Consider the following 23,238-nt stretch of genomic DNA (forward strand, 5'->3'; position numbering starts at 1 on the left):
ACTAATACGGACATTCTGGTCCGTAAAATGTCAAGGTTGTAGTGCACGTGTGAAAGGTTCTCCTGTCTGACTCGTGTCCATCTGTCTGTCACCTTAGTGCGTCTTTAGTTCACTGAAATCTAATATGAAACAATTAGCAGTTCATATAAACGGTCCTGATGAAGGTCACTGCCAGCAGCTGGTTGATTTTAAAAAGTTAACTGCGTTCATTCATTTAGAAACATCTTCCAGTCTCCTGACTGGATGTAACAAAATAATAATTTACTGACTATCACTGGTTAAATGTCTTTTAAGAAAACAGAAGTTGGTGTGTTCGCTCTGCAGTAAGAGGAGGTTATTAACGTTGTATCTACGTTATTAGCCTCTCTGCTGCTCCGTTAGCTGAGCAGCTCAGAGTTGGTTTAATGCTACAGTGTGTGATGGTCGGCTGGTTCGCTGCTCCGCTAACGTTAGTCTCTGAGTGACGGCGTAGATACAAAATACTTCCTATTCGTCTCACAAAGCTAATTATTTAGTCATCAAATATTGTGAAGATGACCTAAAGATAACTAGGGTGTTGGTTCTGTAGACTGTCCGGGTGCTGCGCCGCTCTCACTGATGACTTCCACCTTTTTCATTCCGTTACGTTATTAACGAACATCTAGAAAATCGTTTTAGAAAATTTGTGAATCGATTCAGAACCACAGAAGTTACGAAACATAGGTCTGATACCTGTCTGTCTGTCTGTCTCACCTGTCTGTCTGTCTGTCTGTCTGACCTGTCTGTCTGTCTGTCTCACCTGTCTGTCTGTCTGTCTCACCTGTCTGTCTGTCTGTCTCACCTGTCTGTCTGTCTACCTGTCTCAGGTGCAGTCTATAGTGAAGCGCTGTGGTCTACCCAGCAGTGGGAAGAGGAGGGAGCCTCTGAGAGTCTATCAGATCCCTCAGAGGAGGAGGATCAGCAAAGATCCCAAACGGGTCACCATGGAGGATCTCCGCATGCAGGCGGTCAAAGAGATCTGCTACGAGGTGAGACACACACACACACACACACACACACACACACACACACACACACACACACACGTACATAGACACACCTTAACGGTCCTTTGAAGTAGAGAGGAGCGGCCAAAACGTCCTCACAACGTTAGTTTAAGATAAGACTTTATTGTCCCAGAGAGAAAAACACAACGCTGCTGCTGTGTAGAACAAAAGTCTACACATCAGACATCCCATAATACACGATAAGAAGAACAATAAATGACTCACAAACTCACAATGGTCCCCACAACGTAGAAATATAAGAACACACACACACACAGATCATTAAACTGTTCTGTCTGAAACGGTTCAGTTGCCTTTAAGTTACAATGATTTAAGTGTTTATGCAGTGTGATTAGCGCCACCTAATGGTGTGTGTGTGTGTGTGTGGCGCCCCCTGCAGGTCGCTCTGGGAGACTTCCGCCACTCCCGTCAGGAGATCGAGGCGTTGTCCATCGTCAAGATGAAGGAACTCTGCCGCATGTACGCCAAGAAAGACTCGAACGAGAAGGACAGCTGGAAGGCGGTGGCCCAGGACGTCTGCGACACCGTGGGCATCGGAGAGGAGAGGAGCCCCCCCGCCGAGGAGGGCGGAGGAGGAGGAGAGACGGTGGAGGGCGGCGGACAGAAAGGAAAGGTGTACGACCTGAAGGCTCACATCGACAAGCTGACGGACATTTTGGAGGTTAGTTCAGTAGTTAAAGCCGCCGTTAAAGGAACATTCTGCCGTTTTCTGTCCGTCTGGATGAGATGAATGTTTTTCTTCCAGGAAGTGAAGCTGCAGAACAACATGAAGGACGAGGAGATCAAAGCTCTGCGAGACAGAATGATCAAGATGGAGAGCATCATACCCGTTCAGGTACACACACACATCATGCCCTGATCAGCTGATCATCAGTAACTTGTGTCTAAATCCTCGTTTCCGTCTCGTTTCCAGGACGATGACGTGAACGGCGGCGAAGAAGGAGGCGGGAGTCCTCAGAGAGACGGGAGCGGGGGCGGAGCCGGCGACGGCGGCGGCGGCGGCGACGTCCCCCACGCGCCGGAGGTCAGAGTTCAGCGGCTGATGGACGAGGACCCGGCGTTCAGGAGAGGACGCCTCCGCTGGCTGAAACAGGAACAGCAGCGAATCCTGAACCTGCAGCAGCAGAACATCACCAAGAAGCTCCGAGGACTGAACCAGAACCAGGGTGAGAAAACACACCCGGGGGGAGGGGGGAGGGGGAGGGGGAGGGGGGGGCGGGCACAAAAACACATGAGCAGAAACCAGGAGTGTGTTGTCGTCCAGCGTTGGTGAACGTGTATCTGCAGCGACGGCAGGAAGTGGTCGTTGGTCAGCTGGTTTCTGAGCATGTGCAGTGTGTCTCAGTCTGTCTAAATCAAATCAAAACAACTTTAGAGTTCATGTCCATTAATTACTGGTTCAACTGGTGTATGAGACTTTGTACTGGGAGCGGATGATGATACAGGAGACGTTTAACTGCGTTGTCATGGTGATAAGCTAACGGGTGTTGTCTGTCTGTCTCTCAGGTGGTCAGACGACCCCCACTGTTCCTGTTCACCTCCCCGGGACCGGACGCTTCATCCCTCCCCAGGAGTGCAAGCTCAAGTTCCCCTTCAAGAGTAACCCCGCCCACCGGTTGTCATGGGGACCAGCCAGCGCCGCCCTGCAGGCTCTGGGTCTGGGGGAGTGTGGAGGGGAGGGGGTGGAGTGGAGGGAGGAGGGGGGAGACAGAGGAGGGGAGGGTAAAAGCTCTCCTTCACCACCTCCTCCTCCTCCTCAGGGTCATCCTCCTGCTCTCTTGCCCCTCCCCTTCCAGGTTCCGCCCCCCCGCATGCGCACCCCCAGCCCTCATCGCGCCTGGCAACAGCGTAACCAGGGCAACCAGGGCGGCTACCAATACCACCACCAGGGCGGCAACCAAAACCAACAGCGGCGCTATCGCCGCAACTCTCTGGACAGCTCCACCCACAGCAACAGTAACTACGACAACGAGCAGCATCATGGCAGTGGTCACCAGGGGCGACCGAGACAGAGGAGGAGGATGTCACCTGGACCAGGGGAGGAGAGAGGTGGAGGAGGAGGAGGAGGAAGAGGAGGAGGAGGAGGAAGGGACAGAGACAGAGACAGAGATGGGAACTTCCACTATAATCAACGTCAGCACCATCAGTACCACCACCATCCCTACTACAACCCCCACAATGCACCATTCCAGCCAGGACCTTACCCCAACTACCACAGCCTGCCGCGCTCCGGGGCCCCGCCCCCTCCCGCCGACATGATGCTGGGGGCGGGGCCACCGCCGGGTGGGTGGGGCTTCACCACCCCGCCGCGGATGAGACGGCAGTTCAGCGCGCCGGACCTCAAAAACAACAACAAGGAAACCCCCATCTGACCTTTGACCTCTGAAACCCTGGAGTCTGACCCCGGGCCTCGGTCACACGGAGAGTTCTGATTGGCTGGAGGACAGAGGGCGGTCCCAGATGCTGTAGAGAATAGGCTGTGTGTGTGTATGTGTGTTTGTGTGTGTCTGTCTGTGTGTGTGTGTGTGTGTGTGTGTTTCAGCACTTTTTGCTTCATGCACAACCAGAAGAGTCTCTCACACACACACACACACACACACACACACACACACACACACACACACACACACACACACACCTGTATCCCCAGTCCTGCTGTGTGTGTGTGTGTGTGTGCTGGCTTGCTCGTAGCCTTTTACGTTAGCTCGAGTTAGCTGTTGTGTAACCATAGCAACACTGTTTTAGGAAACTGTCAAACAGGATGGAAGTTTATTGATATAGTTGTATTGGTTTTATTGATCCGGTTCTGATCAGGTGTTAGCTCCTGAGGCTAGCTGCCATTAGCAGAATTGATTATTGTGACTGTTTTTTACTAAAGGTGAAGTACGCGGGTTTGATGGGTGTTTGTATGTAAAAAGGGGCTTTTAGCTGCTGTTAGCCCAGGAGGCTAACTAGCCTGCTTCAGCCTGAGAGGTCTGTGTTAGCTCAGGCTAGTTAGCTCGGCAGGCTAGTGAGTTACTCGGTAAAGGGCTACAGAAGTTCAGAACAGGTGAAAGTATTAGCCTAGCTTAGCGTAGCCTAATGAAGGTAGCATTCAAGTTGTATGGGAGTGACAGTTTGTACGACTTAAAACCAAATTTATTAATTTATCTGATTTATTTGTCATTAAAGTCCAGCTGAACGCCCCCCAAAAAACCCCTTTATATTTGTTATTTTAACAACAAGGCTAGTTGGCTAATTAGTTAGCTGCAGCATGTTAGCAGCTTAAAACGTCCCTGCAAATCTCATTTCAGTCAGTTTAGATGCACCGCTCAGAAAACGCAGCGACATCGGCGCGTAAACTACATGTTTGTTTACGTCATGGTTCACTCAGTAAATAAATAAATATCACTTGAGTGTGATTTTTGACATTAAAAAACAGACTTTTATGATTTCAGTTGGACTGAAACAGATTAAAATGATGGATGTTCCCATGTAAAAACAAAAAAAAAACCTTTAAGCAACATCAAATTCTGTTTAAGAATATTGATTATGATGGAAAAACACCTCCAAGTTAAACTAATATTTAGAGATTTATGGATTAATTATAACGTCTGAGTTCACAGCTCATATTTTACAACTAGAGCGGCAGCGATGAGGCTGTGATTTGGCAACTATTTTTGATAATCAAATAATCGTTTTAGTCTTTTTTTTTAAAGCAAAAATGTCAAATATTTGCTGGTTGAAGTTTTTATGTGTGATACTGAATGTTTTGGACGGTCAGTTGGACAAAATTAGACATAAAAACGTCGTTTTTCAACCATTACAACACTGTTTTCTGACATTATAGACGCAACAACTTATCAATAATTAAACTAACGGTTCCGAGCGTCACCTCCTTCGGTTCTGTTGTGAACATTGTCGTCGTAGTTACCGTCTCTCCCATGCGGCTTTGAATGCTGCGTCGCTGAAACCAAAGAAAGCTGCTCTGCGGCGCCTCCTGCAGGAAGCAGAGAGCTGACAGACACACTGCTGGACAGACAGACAGACAGACAGACAGACGGTGACGAGTTGGAGGAGGAAGACGAGGAGGAGGAGGAGGAGGAGGAGGAGGAGGAGGAGAAGGAGAAGGCGGTTGACGTGCTTTACTTGAGAGACAGCCGAGCATGTGGAACTGAGTTTAATCTTTTTAAAAGCGTTTTGTGTGTATATTTGAAGTGTTATTTGTCTTGATGTTTATATGAAGATGAATCTATTTAAAAAAAACAAAACAAACAAACAAAAAAAAAAAAAGCAGATGTATGAAAATGTGTTCACCGTCTCTGGCAATCGTGGGAAACGTAGTAAGTGATACATGACATGTGATGTCTTGTGGGAGATGTAGGAATACTGACAAAGACTATTTTAAACAAACACGGGGGGATGTAAGAAGGCTGATTGATTGAGGAATATGTAGGGCTTCATGTGAGCAAGGAACTCTGGGAAATGTAGTGCAAGAGAGAGAGAGAGAGAGAGAGAGAGACAGGTGGTGGATAAGAGAAGAAGATGAAAGAGTTAGTACCTGAGATAAATAAGCTTTGTGGTTTTTTTTTTTAAATAACGGACACTACGAATGAAAGGTTTTTAAAAATCCTCCAGAGAGGATCCGACACTACGAGACGAACGTCCGCAAGAGTTGTGACAATAAGGATTTGAAATATTCAGGGGTTGATGCTGCCTTCTAGAGACGCCCGAATGTTGGAAATTGTGCCTTTTTTTTCCACCGGAAATAATAAAGTGAACATTTTTCATCACTTTAAGTTTATATATTATGACAAGATATATTTTCAGTGTAATTGTTTTTCCTCTTGTTGCCGACGGATACGAACATCCAAACACACGTATGTTTAATTGAGAACGTCTGTGTTCAACAGTTAATTCAAGCTCAAGTTGAAATATTTCCAACTTGCACGGACACGACAGGAAGTGCTGCAACGATGAGTCGATTAGTCAACGGAAATGAGATTTGAAACTAATCGTTTATCAATCAAATTTGCTGCTCTTCCTTTTCTTATAGTGAGAATATCTTTAACATCTTTGGGATTTGAAGAGTTGGTCGGACAAAACAAGCTACAGCATGATGTCATCTTGTGCTGAAGAAAACTGAGGCGGGTTTTATGGACCCGTTGATTAATTGAAAGAATAAAGAAAATATTCACGTTTAAGAAGCTGCGATCTTTTCCTCTTTAAAAAATGTCTCCAAATAATGAATAGATTATCGAGATAGTTGAATATTTGATGAACAAATCGTTGCACCTCAGTTTGTGACGTCTTCTCACGTCTTTCCAGTGACGTTACGTTCCGTCGTGACGCCGCTAAACGACCCGACCGGAAACCGACTCGTGGAAAAAAAAATCAGCTGCTCCTGACACGCGAAACATAAAGTCGTAATAAAAACTGACCCCCCCGCCCACAAGTTTCCGACTTCCCGCGTCAAACTTGAAGGCAGCATCAGGGTTTTACATCAGCTGAAACCCCGCCCGCATATAGAGCAAAGCATTGTGGGAGATGACGAGTGGAGCGTGTTCGCCGCTCCGTGACTGAAAGACCTTTTTCTTTAAAAGGCAGAGAACCAACCAATGGGAGCGCTCCCTCCGGCCGCTCGCTCGGTCAGCGAGGGAGTTACCATGACGATGATGACAAATACACGGAAAGTGATTGTGATTGGCCCGAGAGGCTCTTGACCAATCACGGGGACAATCTTGATAACCTGCTGCCACCGCCAGGCCTGATGGGAAATGATGTTTTCCTTTCTGTTTTTAATTTTTCTGACTCTTTTTATTTTATTTTTTTATTTCCAGCTTGGCCCTCTGATTGGCTGTTTTTTTTTTTTTTTGTGCATTCATTTGCTTCCTGTTTGAGTATTTTAACCCCGCCTACATGTTTGACCTTTGCTTTGTGATGTCATCACACCATCATCACTACTATTATTATAATTATAAAAGTTATATGTGTCATTAATATTGGGTTCTTTTGGATGCTGCTAAAGGGAGCTTCTTCACCCTCATGCACCGCCTGAGTGTGTGTGTATGTGTGTGTGTGCGTGCGCGTGTGTGTGTGTGTGTGTGTGTGTGAGTGTGTGTGTGTGTTTCTGGGTTAATTTAGAATCATAATCTGAACTTTGTTTCACTTTATAAAGCTGATTTTACTGTTTTTTTTTTTTTTCTTCTAATCGTCCGTTTAGTTTTGTCATTTTGAATTCTTGAACCCTCCTCACCGACTGGCCCCCCCCCCCCTCCCCCCCCCCCCCCCCCCCCCCCCCTCAGAATCTGTGACATCATCACAGCATGACGTCACTGACGTCAGGACTCTGGAACGCTGACACGGACATGATGACATCATGGTGTAGCCCCTGCTCCTATTGGCTCAGTAGTAGCTGTGTCTGTTGTTTTTTTTTCGTTGTATCAGGAACCAATCTCAGGCTCTACCTGCAATAAACTGTCAGAATAAAAACTAAACGTGACTCGGCTGGTTCTTCACCGCTGCTTCCTCATCAGGAACATCAGCGGAGAGAGAGATCAACGCACTGAGAGTGAAGAAAATGTTAATACAGCATGAAAAAATAAACACTTTTTGCCCCCCAAAGGGGGGCAGGTGGTTGCATAAAACAGGATAAAAACACAAAGCACAAAAACCAAAAAAATTTAAAAACAGTTTAACATATGATGATATAAGTGACGTATAATATTTAGGTGTCTATGATTTGTGCGCTCAGGTCAGCGGAGTGAAGTCGAGAGATGGATGAAAGAGTTTCTGTATCTTTTCTTTGCTGATGGGACTCAAAGTAGGACGTTTTACACAAAGAAAGGTACAAATGATAAGAAATTATTATAAAAAAGTGTTGGTTCAGTTGGTACCCAGTTATTATATTTGGGTTCCTAGTTGTTAATTTGCAAAAAAATACTGATAAATTAGACTCTCAGCAACTATGTAACTGTCAGAAAATACTTAGTTTGTATTAGTATTGGCATATTAGAGTCTTTCCCTGTCAAACAGTACAGCAGCTACTTTTAGGAATTTATTGACCTAATATGCTAATAAATCGTTTGACACAGAACTACACACCTACCTATTGAGCAGCAGATGTCACCTAAACATGATTTTCCTTAGATACATACATGAGTAGGTGCAGTATTATTGGCATAAGAATAATACTTTACAGCAGTACTAAGTGTCGGTGTAACACTGTTCCTGCAAAGTTCAACTGAACATTGTAATTTACTTTTTCTGTTCGTGAACAGACAAAAGTCTCGAGCGTTCAGATGTAAAAGCACTTTAGATTGAACACAAAAATAAAGTTGGTAAGAATAAAAATGAGAAAAACAAAAACAAAGTGACAGAGGAGCAGCGGTCAGATATCAGCTAACACACTTCCTGCCTCAACAACTGTCAATCAAACACACACTAACTGTGTTTCTTCCGTCTTCAGTTGCTCATTTTCTCCCTTCAGCACACAGTCAGTCAGTCAGTCAGGAGCTTAGTGTCTTTATCAAAATGCAGCTCTTCGTCGTCGTCGTCCTCCTCCTCTTCTTCTTGTCCCACGTTGCTATGGTTGAAGCGGTGGATGGTTGCCACAGCGATAGGGACAAGGACCACCGGCCGCGGCAGAACTGCACGGCAGCCGGTTACAGTGACGTCCCAGCAGGATTCGAACCCACGACCAAGGTAACAACACACAACCTCCACAAGCTGCTGTGGACAGAGAGCAGCTGCGTTTGTGGTCAGCGACTGACATAAATATGTCATTAGTGTGATATATCATGTTACATACATGGTAGAGTTATGGATATGAGGCACGGAGTTCCTCAGGGCACAATCCTTGGTCCTCTTTTATTGTCCTGAATATAAGACATATTTTTCTGGAAATAACCTTTGAAAAGTTGTCTTATCATTAGATTTCCACACAGTCAGAGAAATAAAAAGTGTGCATCCTTGTATTAGTTCAGTTCGTCAGTGTCTCTCCTGATTGGCTGCTGACAGCACTGTCGGCTGAAGAGTTGATCACACTGGACGACTGACAAAATGTGAGTCGACTTGAGCTTCTCGACTGATGCGTTGACTCAGCGACCGTTCGGGGGGCAGCTCTACATTTTCACAACATCCATGGTGTCCTGCTGTAACAGCGGCTCCTACAGAGAGTGATGCATTATGGGTTAATGTTAATGTTGCTAGGCTAGCGAGTTTCTTCCTGTCAATCAGTGAGCATCAAAAGTGTTTCTAAAAGGGTTATCTCAGTTTAACCTGCAGGAGTTTCTGAAGGCTAATGTAACACGTAGAGCTGCAACTAATGATTATTTTCATTATCAATTAATCTGCTGATTACTTTGTCAATTAATTAGTTAATTGTTTTTTCTATATAATGTCAGAAATAAGTGAAAAATGCCTCGTTATAATACCCCAGTCAAAGGTGACGTCTTTAAATGTCTAATTTTGTCTGACCAACAGTCCATAACCCAAAGACCAGTTTACTGTCATGAATGACAAAGAAAGCATTATATGCCATCACATCCCAGAAACTGAAACCAGCAATATTTTGGCATATTTGCTTAAAACATGACTAAAGCAATTATTTGAGGGAAACTTTCCTCATTGTTCTATCACCAAAACAAAACTGTCACCTTTGATAAAACAGAAACATTTAAAACTTATAATGCATCTGTGCGTGCTTTTATTCAGTCATAAAACAACCAACACACTTTTCCAAATATTCACCAGGAACAAGTTCATAAACATAAGATATGGACATACATGCTTTTGTTAATTAGCCTTTGGTCTTATTTTATATTTTTGTGACAACTTATATTCAATTGATTCGTTTTTGAATACCACAAATTCAATGTAAATGTTGTAATTGATATTATTTCATGGTTTTCAGGCTCCTAACTGTCAATTTTGGTGATTAGTCGACTAGACAATCGACAGAAAGCAATTAAGCAATTTTTAGAGCAAAAATTCACTGATTCCAACTTGCCAGATGTGAATATTTTCTGGTTTATACTCCTCTAAGATTATAAAACACTTATCTTTGGGTTTGGGAATGTATGTTGGACAAAACAAGACATTTTGAATAGTAACCGGGGGCTCTTGGTACTTGGGATGGACAAACAAATAATCGTTAGCTGCAGGCCTGCTCTTCAGACAGGTTTTCTACTGACTTGGGTTTTTTTTTTGGTTGCCACTGAACTCGACGCTGATTAGACAAAGTGTTTGACTGACAGGGGGAGACGGAAGCGGAGACAGAAGCTTCCTGTTTCAGACTGATAAGAGCAACAATTTGACAGCTTTAAATGCTGCAGCTCGTCTTTTACCAGGAACACGCACATGAGATTCCCTGTAAAAGCCCTCCTTTCACCGGCTCCCTGTACATTTTTATCAATCTCTCTGACCTTTTACAACCACACGTCCCATCATGGTCACTCAGGTCTGCTGACCAGTAGCTTCCAGTTGTCCCAAGATCAAGGTTGAAGCACAGGGGAGATCATGCCTTTGCATTTGTAGCTCCGAAACTCTGGAACAAGTCACCTTAGCATGTTGGGCTGGCCCCCTACTCTGCCAGTTTTAAATCCCATCTTAAAACATATCTTCGTTCCTTGGCTTTTGTATTTTTGTGTTGTTTTATGGCTTTTGTAATTTTGATTGTACAGCACTTTGGTCAACTGTTTTTAAATATGCTTTATAAATAAAATTGACTTGACTTTGACTAAATGTTAAAAACGTTTATTATTATTCTTCGTAGGTTGTGTTGTTTCCCAACAACCTGTTCACCAGTCTGTCCTGGGCATCCTTCCAGGTCTTCACTGAGATCTATGAGATCGACCTCACTGGAAACAAGGTGTTTGTCCATCTGCAGCATGCTTATAAACTAAAAATCAATATTAAATGAATGAATGTTGATTTCTCCATTTTTTGTTTTATTATTCCTGTTTGGTTTTATTTTTATCTTTTTGTACATTTTCATGACTTTGTGCGTCTCTCCAGGTTCCAGAAGTGACCCCCACTGTGGCCGCGGAGCTGCCCAGCCTCAGCGTCCTCCGGCTGGGGTCGAACAGTCTGACATCCCTCTCTGACGGCTCCTTTTCTGCCTGTCCTGCTCTCACTGAACTCCACCTGGAAAACAACGCCATCGACTCTCTGAGCGACCACACGTTCTCTGGACTCAGCAAGCTGGAGGTTAGAATGTTAGCATCATGAAGTTAGCATGTTACAAAGTTAGGTCGCATGTTGTGATGTTAAGCTGTAAGCTGTGAAGTGTTGGGGAATTTGGGGGTTTTAACGGCATGTTTTCATTCAACACATACACACAAATCACACATTGTGGGTTTTGAAGGCTGATTGTTTTTAGACAAAAGATCTTTAAGTTTGATTAAATAATTGTGGGACACACCCAAAAGAACTATTATGATGAAATTAATTACTGTGCTTTCTATATTATTAATAATAATAATACAAAAAAATAGAGATGATATTTAAACCTGTGTATTGTTAAAGCACTATCTTCTTGAAAAAGATGTGTAGGGCAGCAACTATTAATCTGCAAATTAGTTTGAAAAGAATACTATTTACAATCTCTTAGCCCATAGTTATGTCTTCAATATGCTTGTTTTGTTCGACCACCAAAACCTAAAAGTATTCAATTTACTTTCATATATGACAAAGAAAAGCATTAAATCATCACATTTGAGATTCTGAAATTATTTTTTTTTTAGCATTCTTGGTTGAAAAATGTCTGAAACAATTAATCAATAATCAAAATACTTACTAAGCTAATTTCAGAACTTGCATCATGATTGAAAATGGAAAACCAGACTGAAACATAGGAAGGTAGCATGTTAGCTTAGCATTCACACACAAAAAAAAAACACCTGGAGAACTTTAATCTCTAAATGCCAACACCTTCCTGTCCTACCTTCCAGATCCTGGACCTTTCATCAAACCGCATCAGGGTGCTTCCCCCGCTCTTGATGCACCCCCTACCTGCCATAGAGACCCTCCTCCTGGAGAACAACAAGGTGGGAGAACATGCACACACACACCATGGATATCTGAAACAGTCTGTGCACAGAGTGAGTTAGAGAAGATGGTTTTAACTCTAAACTGTAGCTTACTGGTGGTCGAGGTTTGCAGCAGCTATTAACATTGTGGTCTTGAGGGGGGGCACACACTGGCGTGCTAAAACTGCACGATACTTCTCACTTGATTTAAAACACTGCGTAAACACTTTCCTAATGAGTTTATGGTCTCAATGCTAGTTTCAAGTCTTCTTCAATACAGTATGGCGTTCGTTCTGTAAATTATGGCTCCATTTAGAGTAACAGACGATAAAGCAGGGTATGCTTTAGGGTGAGGCTATCTTGTGATTGACAAGTTGCTACGCCGGTGACATCATTGATTACATATGTGACATATCATAACCCCAGATTAGAACAGGAGTGTAGGCGTAGCTGTCGATATTTCAGTGTGTTTTCAGTTCATGAAAGTTACCTTAAAAGTCTTGTTCAGCATTCAGTTGTACTAAAAGACCCACTGAGGAGTCAGCTGTTCATATTTTCCAGTAAGTACTTTTGTTTCAAACCTGTTTTTTGCCGGCCAAAATTAGCATTAGCATTATCACAGTTAACCATAGACAGTAAATGAGCTGTACTAACCAAGCTAGCACCTAGCAGCTAGCCTTAGGGTAATCTCCATGCTCTTGTCCAAATATGGTCACTTCTGGCTCCAAAAAACCAAGATGGCGACGGTCAAAATGCCGAACTTGATGCTTCAAAACAGGACTCCACAAACCATTGGGTGACCTCACGGTGGCTACGTCCATTATTTCTTTTATGGTCTATGAATCAGATGCATCTGGAGGCCTTTTTAAAGTCGCAGTCTCAGGATTTCTGTTTTCATTTCAGATCAGATTGCTTCCAAACGATTGGTTCATCCAGAAGGAGGAAGTGCCATACCTCTACCTCTCGGCCAATCCCTGGGCATGCTCCTGTTCACTTGATTATTTACGGACATACCTCGAGGACAACGAACTCAATTTCTACGTCCGGGATGGCCTGATCATCAAGAACGACGCATGGAGTGTGGTAAGGAACACAGACAGGCAAAAAACGAGTAAAGGTGCCTTTAGACTGTTCATCACATCACGCTGGGACGTCTCTAATAAAATCTGTCAGACCGCATGATATCAGTTTGAGGCTGTCAGATTGCAAGATCAGTGTGTGGTGAATCATAGTGCTACAATGGAAATAAAAAAACAGTAAACGAGAGCAGAGACATGTCATCAGCTAATCATCCATCTGCAGCAAAGTCACAAACTTCTCTTTCTGTGTGTGCCTTGGATCTATAAAAAGACAGGTTCATAATTTGTCAAATCTGTTTTAAAACACTTGTTAGGTTACCATACTGTATAAATATTGAAACCCATTTTGCTTGCAGCAATCATTGCCCCTGTTCATACTGACCATTAAAAGATTCCTTTCTAATGAGCTTAAGATGTAAGTGATGGGGGACAAAATCCACAGTCATCGTTTTGTTACAAAATGTACACAAAAAGTTTATTTGAAGATAACATGAAGCTGTCTGAGTTAGTCAAATCAAGAAGATATCTCCTAAAGTTACAGGATTTTTAGAATAAAATCCCCTTTGTGTTTCCCTTTTGTGCTACTAATCAACTAATTTAGATGTCTGAAGCCTCATATTGGTGTCAGATAAATAACATTTTGTACTAAATGACTGATGTTTTAACCCATCCTTTAAGGAGAACAAGTGTGTTTTTCCCTAAAGTTTATTTTTAAAAAAACGCTTTTACAAAACGTCACGCTAATATTCTGCATCATTTCATGTTGGTTGTTTTGCAGTATTGGGTCATAGCCACAGTCATATTAGGTGCGTGTCCATCCACGTACATTTGCTGGTATTCTGGACATTCAGTTATAATTTGAGCCACATTTGGATGGAAACCTGACTATTGTGAGAATTTGGTCTTAAATTTCTGACAGTCGTTGGTCTCCAAAGCTCCAAATCATCAGAGTCTCACAGTGAGATCTAGGAGCACCATTTTCGATCGACGACTTAAGATTTCACCACGTTTCTCCCACGATTGTAAACTCTTGTCTCAGCCATAAATCTAACAGTGTAAAGGGGTCTTAACAACAACAATCAACAGATGCTGTGCAAAAAATAACTTAAGAATTGTGAAAACGTCTCTGTGAACTTGACATTTAGGGGTGAAAAGCAGATACTGCAACTGTCCCTCTCTGTGGCTGAAGAGATTTTAACTTAAATAATAGGACTGGACATTTATGATGAGATGCGTACTTGAAATGTCATTTCTTTTGGTGTCTGTTTTTTTGATGGCTGCTTGTCATCTGTTTTCAGGTGTGTGACTCTCCACAGTCGCATAAAGGTACACCTGTGCTGAATCTGGCGGAGTCTGAGCTGTGCTCGTTTCCAACATCATCTGGTCCAATTGGAGACTTCGAGCCGATAACTAGCAATGCTCCTTACAAGTCTACTGCCGCTGGTACTTTCCCAACTCCTCTCACTACTCCTGATCCTACCACCATTATTATTACTCCTGCTCCTACCACTACTACTACTACTCCTGCCTCTACCGCTACTGCTACTACTATTCCTGATCCTACCACTATTATTATTACTCCTGCTCTTACCACTACTACTACTACTCCTGACTCTACCACTACCGCTACTACTACTACTCCTGCTCCTGCTACCACTCTAGATACAACAACCTATGAGCACTACAGAGTAGTCACATGGTCCTGGTACCATACCTTCACCAGTTTCATTGAGTGGACCCATCACTCAGGGTCAGAGGTCAGAGGTGAGGGGTCACGGGTTGGATCGCACGCTTTAACTACTCATCCAACTCATCCTACTGTCCAACCGACAACTGAAAGTCCTGATAACACAACGATTGTTGCGTCGACAAAACCTGCCGAGACAACCAAAGCTGCTCCTACGACTGTAACAGCAACAACACCAAAACTCCAGGTAATCACAACAACCACTGAGGTAACCACCACGTCAGCCACTGTGTCGACCCCTTCATGGGTGATCAATAAAGCCGGCAGTGACCAGCGAAGAAGTCAACTTGCTGGAGCAGCTGCAGGGGGGTTCTGTTTTTGGCTGTTTGCGGGAGGCGTGTTGCTGTGCATTGCAGCGGCAGCGTGTGCGCTGGTGACTCTGACGAGGCTCATTATCTGGTACAGGAGGGTGTACAAGCCCCTGAGTGCGATGCTGGCGAGGAGAGGAAGAGGAGGAGGTGAGGGAGTGAAGCTTTTAACGTACAGCAGGAGGGAAGAGCAGGTGGCAGCAGGAGGAGGAGGGGTGAGGGCACTCTATCGCTCCGTGCTGTTCATCTCCAGAGAGGAAGGAGAAGCCGAGGAGACGGGAGGTGGAGGGAGGGAGGTTGTTACTCTGGAGCCAACAGGTGGAGGAGGAGTGACAAGAGAGGAGGAGAAAGAAGGAGGGAGGGAGGAGAGAGGGGTGTACAAGAAGACGATATACCGTCTGGTAAGCAAACAAGAGGAGTTAGAGGGATGGAGGGATGTGATGGAGGAGTGTCGGGTCAGTGCAGAAGATGGAGGGAGGAGGGGAAGAGGAGGCATGGATGGTGGAGGAGTTTCCAGAAAGCGCTACAGTGTGATTCTGAGGGAGGAGAGGGAGGAGGCAGAGGGAGGCAGGGAGGAGCAGGACTGGGTGGTGGGAGGGTGGGAGGTGAAGAAGGGAGGGGGGGAGGAGCCCAGGAGCAACTGGGGGGAGTGGCTGGGTCACTTCTTACCCAGCATGCCATGGGAGGTGACCACACCTCCTGAGGGTGAGGCAGCTCAGTGAATTGCCGCATCACACGACTTATTGCAAATACTCAGGCTCTCACATCTTTGTTCTTTAACCTCTCGCAGACTAAAACACTGGATCATATTCATCTATAACTTCATATAACAGAAGCGTGTAAATAGCTGCTCTTTGTTCCCAGGACTCAAATTTGTTTGAAGTTTAATTCTGGTGATTTTCTATATTATTCTTCTTGTCAACAAATCTCATGTTTGGATCCAAACCAACAACGAACTGATCTACTAACAAGTATTGTGTTTGTATCAAAGCCTGATATATCTTATTCCTCCGCTGTTGTTCAAAAACTATTAAAAACTATTCAGTGAGTCACACCGCTGCACTGGGTCACATGTTCCTTCATCATGAAGAGTTTGGTCACGTTAGTTTGTTTAGAAACGGCTCCAAAGACTAATAACAGCATCACGTTTTCAGTCTCTAGAGAGTAGTTCTGTGTTAGCCGCCACTGAGCATGTGCCGTAACGCAGTTCTGTTTACAGCTTTGTTAGCTTATTGTGCCACAGATCACAACCTCTTGACTTTATACTGAAGTTGTTCATGTGAAGATTCTGTAAATGTCCCGTAATTTGTTTCCTGGAAATTTTTAGAGTAATTTGCAGGTATATGACAGTTAATTTCTATTTTACAGAGATGGTGGTGCAATTAAGTAATATCTCGCTCCTGGAGGTGGTTTATTGTGATCATATCACAGCTAAGGGGCCGTGTTAGGAAGGGAATTGCAAAGGGGGGTTGTCGGCCCCACTTTGCTGTGATATAATCACAATATATCACCTTGAGGAGTGAGATCTGGTTAATATCGTGTGATAATCTTTGCTTCAGTTCTAAAATAACACAGCTATCATGTTCCGCTATTGTTCTTTCTATAAAGATGTGAGTAATGTAATTTTCTTTGATCCCTGATCTGCAAGGCTTTCATTGTAGAATATTTTCTTATTTTGTAACTTCTGTAATAAAGTTTATACCAAACACACAGGCGTCCTGCTGTCTGTGACACGTCTCCATCTACGTGCTGCTCTACAGATCACTACGACCAGAAAAGTTTCGTCACATAAATTTCTGGTCAATTCCTCCATAAAAATGCCCAAACAACTCAAATTTGGTGACAACAGCATGAGCATCAGGAAATAAACTATGCAATTTTGTTTTTTATTAAAATCACAAACAGTGAATGAAATCAAACAATGGGTAACCTTTTCCTTGACAAGGTCCTGAAACATTGTTACAACTTTGTTTTTTAAAAGGAAAAGAAAATACTGAATATGACAAAAAGATATTTCAATAAGTCATTTACCCAGACTGAAATAAAAATCCACACCTGCTCAGAAAGCAGTCTGCATAGGTTTGCTGTTTGTTTTGACTTTTTAGGCCACAATTGTAAAACCAAAAAGAAGAAATTTAGCTTTTATTTGTTTTTCTGTGTCCAAATCCAAACATAATAAAATGGTTTTAAACGTTTCAAAAAGGGATTCAGTTTTACTGAACTTACATGTTCCAACTAGTGCTGGATATTATGATATAAATCTCTCGATACCTTTTTTACAAACTGATTTACAAACAATACTTTTTTCGATATCCTGAGACGACAAAGAAAACTCCTCACTAACTCTTAATTTTCAGATTTTATTTACAACTGTGACAACAAAGCATTTAGAGTTCATTACTGGTCTGATTCACGCCAGGCTGCGTTCTCTGTAGCAATGGCAGCAAAGGCTCATGGGTATTGTATTTTATTTTTTTTTGGCCACCACTAAAGTGAAGCACAAGGCATTTAAAACTGGTGGTCAAATCCTAAACCTGTAAGGCGGTTTATCAAGGACAGTTTTCTCTGAAGTTTATTTTGGTGTTTTAATCTTTTACTTTTGCTTCCTGATACAACATAGTGTGAGCTCATTTAATTTAATTTCATGCAAATAACACTTATGGTCCACGTCTTATATTTCGGTATCTCGTTTAGTCTGATTGTTTTGGAGAGGAGGAGACCTCTGTGGATAATTCAGCTCCTGGTAAAAACCTCATGAACGATGAACACTGGAGTAATCCTACCCTGAAGATGCTGGTTGTTCAACAATGAAAACAACAACTCCCATGATTCCACGGTGCTTCACACTCCGTATGAAGCAGCATATACTTATAAATACTGTCATAAATAAACATTTCTTCATCACTGGAAGTTGGAGAGTAAGAAGCATAATGTTTACGGGATATTTCATCTTTTTGTTCTGCAGAAAGATTTGAAATACAATATGGCTATTTTCAATTAATAATCATACTGTTAGATTTTATTTATACAGTGCTTTTGAAGGCACTTTGCACAAATAAAAGTATGTGGAAAAAGAAGTTACACAACAATAACAACAACAACAACAGAACAGCAAGAAAACACAGTGTTAAAATTAGAAAACAAATTCAGTAAAGGAAAATAAAAGACAAAAAGACAAAGTCTCATTTAAAGGTATCAGACTCAGAGTTGGGAATTAGTTAAAAGCAGCTTTAAAAAGGTTTCAGGAGCTTTTTTAAAGCTGAGGAGCATCACAGATGGAGACGTCAAATCTCACTTGGAAAGTTTGTCTGTCGTTGGTGAAATCCTCTGTGTTACACTGTGTTTGGTTTTCATCTGCTGCATAATAAACACAACAACAAGGAGACTGAACTGGACACAATATGGAAAAAAAGAGGAGATACAATTAAATTAGTAGATTAAAATAAATAAATCAAACAGACCAGAGAAAATCAAACATTTCAGGTCTCATTAGTAGCAGCCAGCAGGTGGCAGCACATCACCTCCTCAGTACCAACAGAGGAGCTTCAACATCAGCTGTTCACATCAAATCATCACAGGAGACCCAGACAGTGAAGGAGGAAGTACTCAGACCCTTTACTGCAGTAAAAGTACCAATACAACAGTGTAAAAATACTCCATTACAAGTTTAAGTCCTGCATGAAAAATCCTACTACAGTAAAAGTACATAAGTATTATGAGCTTGATGTAGTTAAAGTATTGCAGTAAAAGTACATAAGTATTATGAGCTTGATGTAGTTAAAGTATTGCAGTAAAAGTAGTGGTTTGGTCCCTCTGACTGATATATTATTATATATGACATCATTAGATTATTAATAGTGAAGCATCAGTGTTAGAGCAGCATGTTACTGTTGTAGCTGCTGGAGGTGGAGCTAGTTTACACTACTTTATATACAGTTAGCTAGTTTAGTCCAGTGGTTCCCAACCTAGGGGTCGGGGCCCCTCCAAAGGGTCAGCAGATAAATCTGAGGGGTGGTGAGATGATTAATGGGAGAGGAAAGAAGAAAAAACAAAGTTCTGATACACAAATCTGTTTTCAGTTTTTGGACTTTTTCTCTAATCTTTGATTTTTGCTGAAATATTGGATCATTTGAACATTTATTGAAATGAAAGCATGTGAGAAGTTTAGAGGGAAAAATCACTATTTGGTGGAGCTGTTAACAACTCATAGACATGTGAAATGTGACCCCGACTACACACTGCTTTTTGTAAGACGTCAAAAGCCAAAAAGGTTGGAAACCACTGGTTTCATCTTTAACAATGTGTTGTATTTTAAAAGCTTGTTATATTATCCATTGTGTCAAATCTTCATCTGAAAAGTAACTAAAGCTGTCAAATAAATGTAGTGGAGTAGAAAGTACAATATTTCCCTCTGAAATGTAGAAAGTAGCATCACATGGAAATACTCAAGTAAAGTACAAGTACTTCAAAATTGTACTTGAGTAAATATATTTAGTTATTTTCCACCTCTGGATACATGATGTCATCAACCATCAGACATCTGTTTGACAGTCTTTAGAAGTTTTTCATTTTTCTGTTCAGTATTTTAAAACCAATAAGTCTTAGGTTTTAAATGACGTCCTGATTGTGAATTGAACTAAAAGAGAAACAGAAAGTCTGCAGGAGAAACTCCACAAAAACACCAGGAAGAAACCACCTGCATGTTTCTGGTTATTCCCATCAAGGTTCATTTCAGACTTCTCATCACTCATTAACTCTTCGATCTCTGCCGGTTACAGTTTGTTTTGGCATCAATATCAGCTGAAAGGAAACAAAAGGCTGCTCACACAGAAAGAAAAGAGCAAACAAAAAGATCTGTCATCTCAGAGCAAATAAACAGACGAGTTTAGCAGCAGGAGACATATGTGAAATATGAGTCAGTCCTGTCACAGAGCTGCAGTGTTTTTATGTGTTCGTATCTCTTCATTTATCTCACTGCTGCACACAATAAACACCTGGTTCTACTTTAATCCAGATGTGGAATCTGAACCAGTTTCATCTGTGTTTCTATCGATGTGTTTCTATTTTCTGGTTGTTGCAGGTGTTTTTTTTTTTATAAAATATCATTTTATCATCAGCATATGAAGAACTTTTTCAAAGGCTGTTTCCACTGAATCTATTTATTAGAATATAATATTGATCAAGAATCTTCAAGCTCAGCTGCAGTAGATAATGTCTGAATTGTTTGAAACAATTTATGATTATTAATTATAAGCAATTTGTTTATTTGACATGTTTTTAATAAACATTTTTAAATAATTTGTTGACATCAGCTGAGAGTCATTTATAACCCAGCAGCTCTGATGTGATCCTACTTGTTGCCAGTAGGTGGCAGCAGATTCTCTTAAGTTTGATTAAAAACTGCTCAGCAGTTGATAAAAGTAAACTTTAATCAGCAGAGTTCCTAATTTGTAAATAATGTCACTATACAACAAATAAGTAAACATATAACTGATTATTTTAAGATATTATTATTATTTTGCTCCTTTTTTGGTTCACTTTGGGACATAGTGTATCTTCTTCTCTTTCTCTCTGTGTAATGACTCAGTTCAGTTAATGATCAGACCCTGTCATATCTAAACTGAAAGAAGCAATTATTAATCAATATTATTGATTGCAGCTGTGGAAACAGGCCACAGTCCTGACTGAAGACCTCATCATCTTTTCATCTTGAGCAGGTTTAAATTCAAACTAAAAGCCCTTCAGACAGTAAGAGGAAGCTGCTGATTACTTTCCCATCTTTCCTCCTTTATTTCCTTCTTTTAATGCACTTTCACAGCTTTTCATACGTTTCTGTTCAAGAGATGCTTGTTTTCTAGTTAGTATTTGTTGCATTATATTCTGTAAATATAAAATACATGTATGGAGATCATTAATATCAGCCTGCTGCCTGACCTACATTTATTACATCATATTCATTTTGAAGACGCTTTTGTTCAAAGCAACTTACTTTATCACATAAAACAACAAACCTGAGCTCATATTTATCAAACTGAACAAACCGCTGCAGCTTTCTGACATTTAACAGCATCTTACACTCAAAACTAGTTTGATAAATAGTTTTTATTCCCAAGTTTGTCAAATCAAGTAAATTTATTCATATTATTTATTTATTTATAGAGCACATTTAAAACAACAGATGTTGACCAAAGTGCTTTACAGAGAGATTAAAATTATGTTATTGTTTGATTGATGATTACAGTCAAACAAAAACACAAGATCAAAATAGCACACAAAAAATCAACACAAACGGAATTGCACAAACAACATAAAATACAAACTAAATTAAGAAGCTAAAGAGGAGAGATGGGTCTTTAGACGGGTTTTAAAGATATCAGTGGAGGGAGAAGATCTAATCGTTAGTGGTAAACTATTCCACAGTTTAGGGCCAACAACTGAGAACGATAGATCACCTTTAGTTTTTAACTGGGTGTGTTGAAATGGAGAGCAGTGATTGGTCAGGAGATAGGGGATGAGCAGTTCAGAGATGTAACCTGGTGGTCCATGCAGTGCTTTAAAAACAAATAAAGGAATCTTAAAATCAACTCACTAGTAATGAGTGAAGACAGGCCAGTAGGGGGAGACATGGTCTCTGTTCTTGGTACCAGTGAGGAGTCTCGCTGCTGCATGTTGAACCAGCTGCAGGTGAGAACGGGCTGACTGACTGATTCCTACTTAGAGAGATTTGCAGTAGTCAAGTTGAGAGGACACGAACAATTTCAACTTTGCAAGTGATCTAAGATGGAAGAAGCCAGTGCTGACAACTGAGTTGATTTGTTTATCAAATTTTAAACCAGAATCAAAGATAACACAGAGATTTCTTGTGTGGGACTTTACATTCAGTGACAGAGGCTCAAGGGCATTGGAAGTGGTTGTGGAGTTGTCTGCAGGGCCCAAGATTAGGACCTCAGTTTTATTCTGGTTTAGCTGAAGGAAGCTTTTTGCCATCCAGGATTTTACATCCTCAATGCAATTTAGGAGGGAGTCAACACTGCACGGATCACAAGGTCTCAGCAGGAGGTACAGCTGGGTGTCATAATGGTTGGAGATATTATATTTTCTGGAAATAGACCCCAAAGGAAGCATAAACAGGGAAAACAAAATAGGTCCTAATATGGAGCCTTGTGGAACTCAAGACACATTATCACCTCTAACAGAGGCTGATTGGTTTTGGAAGTAGTAGATAAACCACTGAAGGGCTTTTGTGAGTAAAAGTGAAGAATTTTTACTTTTATCTTTCACTGAAGCCCAAAATTTTACTTTAAGCAGTTTGATAAATACGAGAGCTGGTTTCTCATATAAATGCCACATCCTGAATATAATCAAAACCAGGAGAAGATTCAAGACTAATGTGCATGTAAACACACTCATTGATTATATCTGCTGCTGCAACATGATCGATTATAGATCCTCTGACTGAATGAAAATGACACCAATAAACAGTTCAAATGAATTACAGAAAGAATACAATCAGATATTCATGCTTGAAATAAAATCTATCAAATATCTATTATAAAAAATCTATTAACAAATGAAAGGCTGCAGGTACAGGATGTTTTTTTCATGTGTGTTGCTGATATTAATAACAGTGACTGTTTAAAGTAGAAAAAGATGAATCACCTGATAATTAAACAGCTTCTGAAATAAACCAGGAGACATTTTATAGAGTCATTTTTCTTCATGCTTCACTGAGTAATGAATCAAAACATTTCACACACCCTGTGTTGCAGCTGTGTGTGTGCAGAATTTACAGCCACTGAATGATGTTCCTACTGTTTATAGACTGCGGTTGCAGTTTTTGTACGTTTGTTATCGGTGCTGCAGAGCTACAAACACACAGATAGTCTGAGGTATGTGTGTTACCCACAATAAAACCAGAACAAGTCAAATTTTCCATCTGACAGCTTTGTGAAACCCACAGAACCACACGAAGAAAACAACAAACAAGACCAAAGTTTATTGATCCTGCAAACAAGTTAATGCAGCAACAACAGCACGCTCCAAATATAT

General features: G+C 41.5%; 2 protein-coding genes across 3 annotated transcripts in view; both read left to right on the forward strand.

The window, feature by feature from the left end:
* kif1c (kinesin family member 1C) overlaps window positions 1–4,526 on the forward strand; it is a 32,958-nt gene extending 28,432 nt beyond the window's left edge. For both annotated transcript variants that reach the window (XM_042401618.1, XM_042401617.1), the window contains exons 25-29: window positions 846–1,007; window positions 1,426–1,707; window positions 1,792–1,881; window positions 1,960–2,212; window positions 2,553–4,526. In XM_042401618.1, coding sequence (XP_042257552.1) covers window positions 846–1,007; window positions 1,426–1,707; window positions 1,792–1,881; window positions 1,960–2,212; window positions 2,553–3,418 — 1,653 coding nt within the window. In that variant the 3' untranslated portion in view covers window positions 3,419–4,526. The remainder of the gene's footprint in view (window positions 1–845; window positions 1,008–1,425; window positions 1,708–1,791; window positions 1,882–1,959; window positions 2,213–2,552) is intronic.
* A 3,956-nt stretch (window positions 4,527–8,482) lies between these two features.
* On the forward strand, window positions 8,483–16,144 carry LOC121889060 (platelet glycoprotein Ib alpha chain). The gene is made up of 6 exons (XM_042400748.1): window positions 8,483–8,729; window positions 10,801–10,896; window positions 11,043–11,234; window positions 11,978–12,073; window positions 12,959–13,138; window positions 14,433–16,144. The coding sequence occupies exons 1-6, from the start codon at window positions 8,559–8,561 to the stop codon at window positions 15,909–15,911; spliced, it is 2,214 nt and encodes a 737-aa protein (XP_042256682.1). The 5' UTR covers window positions 8,483–8,558; the 3' UTR covers window positions 15,912–16,144.
* Window positions 16,145–23,238: the final 7,094 nt, after the last annotated feature.

The sequence above is a fragment of the Thunnus maccoyii genome, chromosome 22 (genome assembly GCF_910596095.1).
Source record: "Thunnus maccoyii chromosome 22, fThuMac1.1, whole genome shotgun sequence".
Lineage (NCBI taxonomy): Eukaryota > Metazoa > Chordata > Actinopteri > Scombriformes > Scombridae > Thunnus > Thunnus maccoyii.

Coding starts and splice junctions, on each gene's coding strand:
- LOC121889060 (XM_042400748.1), top strand. CDS start 8,559: ATGCAGCTCTTCGTCGTCGTCGTCCTCCTCCTCTTCTTCTTGTCCCAC. Junction 8,730..10,800: donor GATTCGAACCCACGACCAAG/GTAACAACACAC, acceptor TATTCTTCGTAG/GTTGTGTTGTTTCCCAACAA. Junction 13,139..14,432: donor AGAACGACGCATGGAGTGTG/GTAAGGAACACA, acceptor ATCTGTTTTCAG/GTGTGTGACTCTCCACAGTC.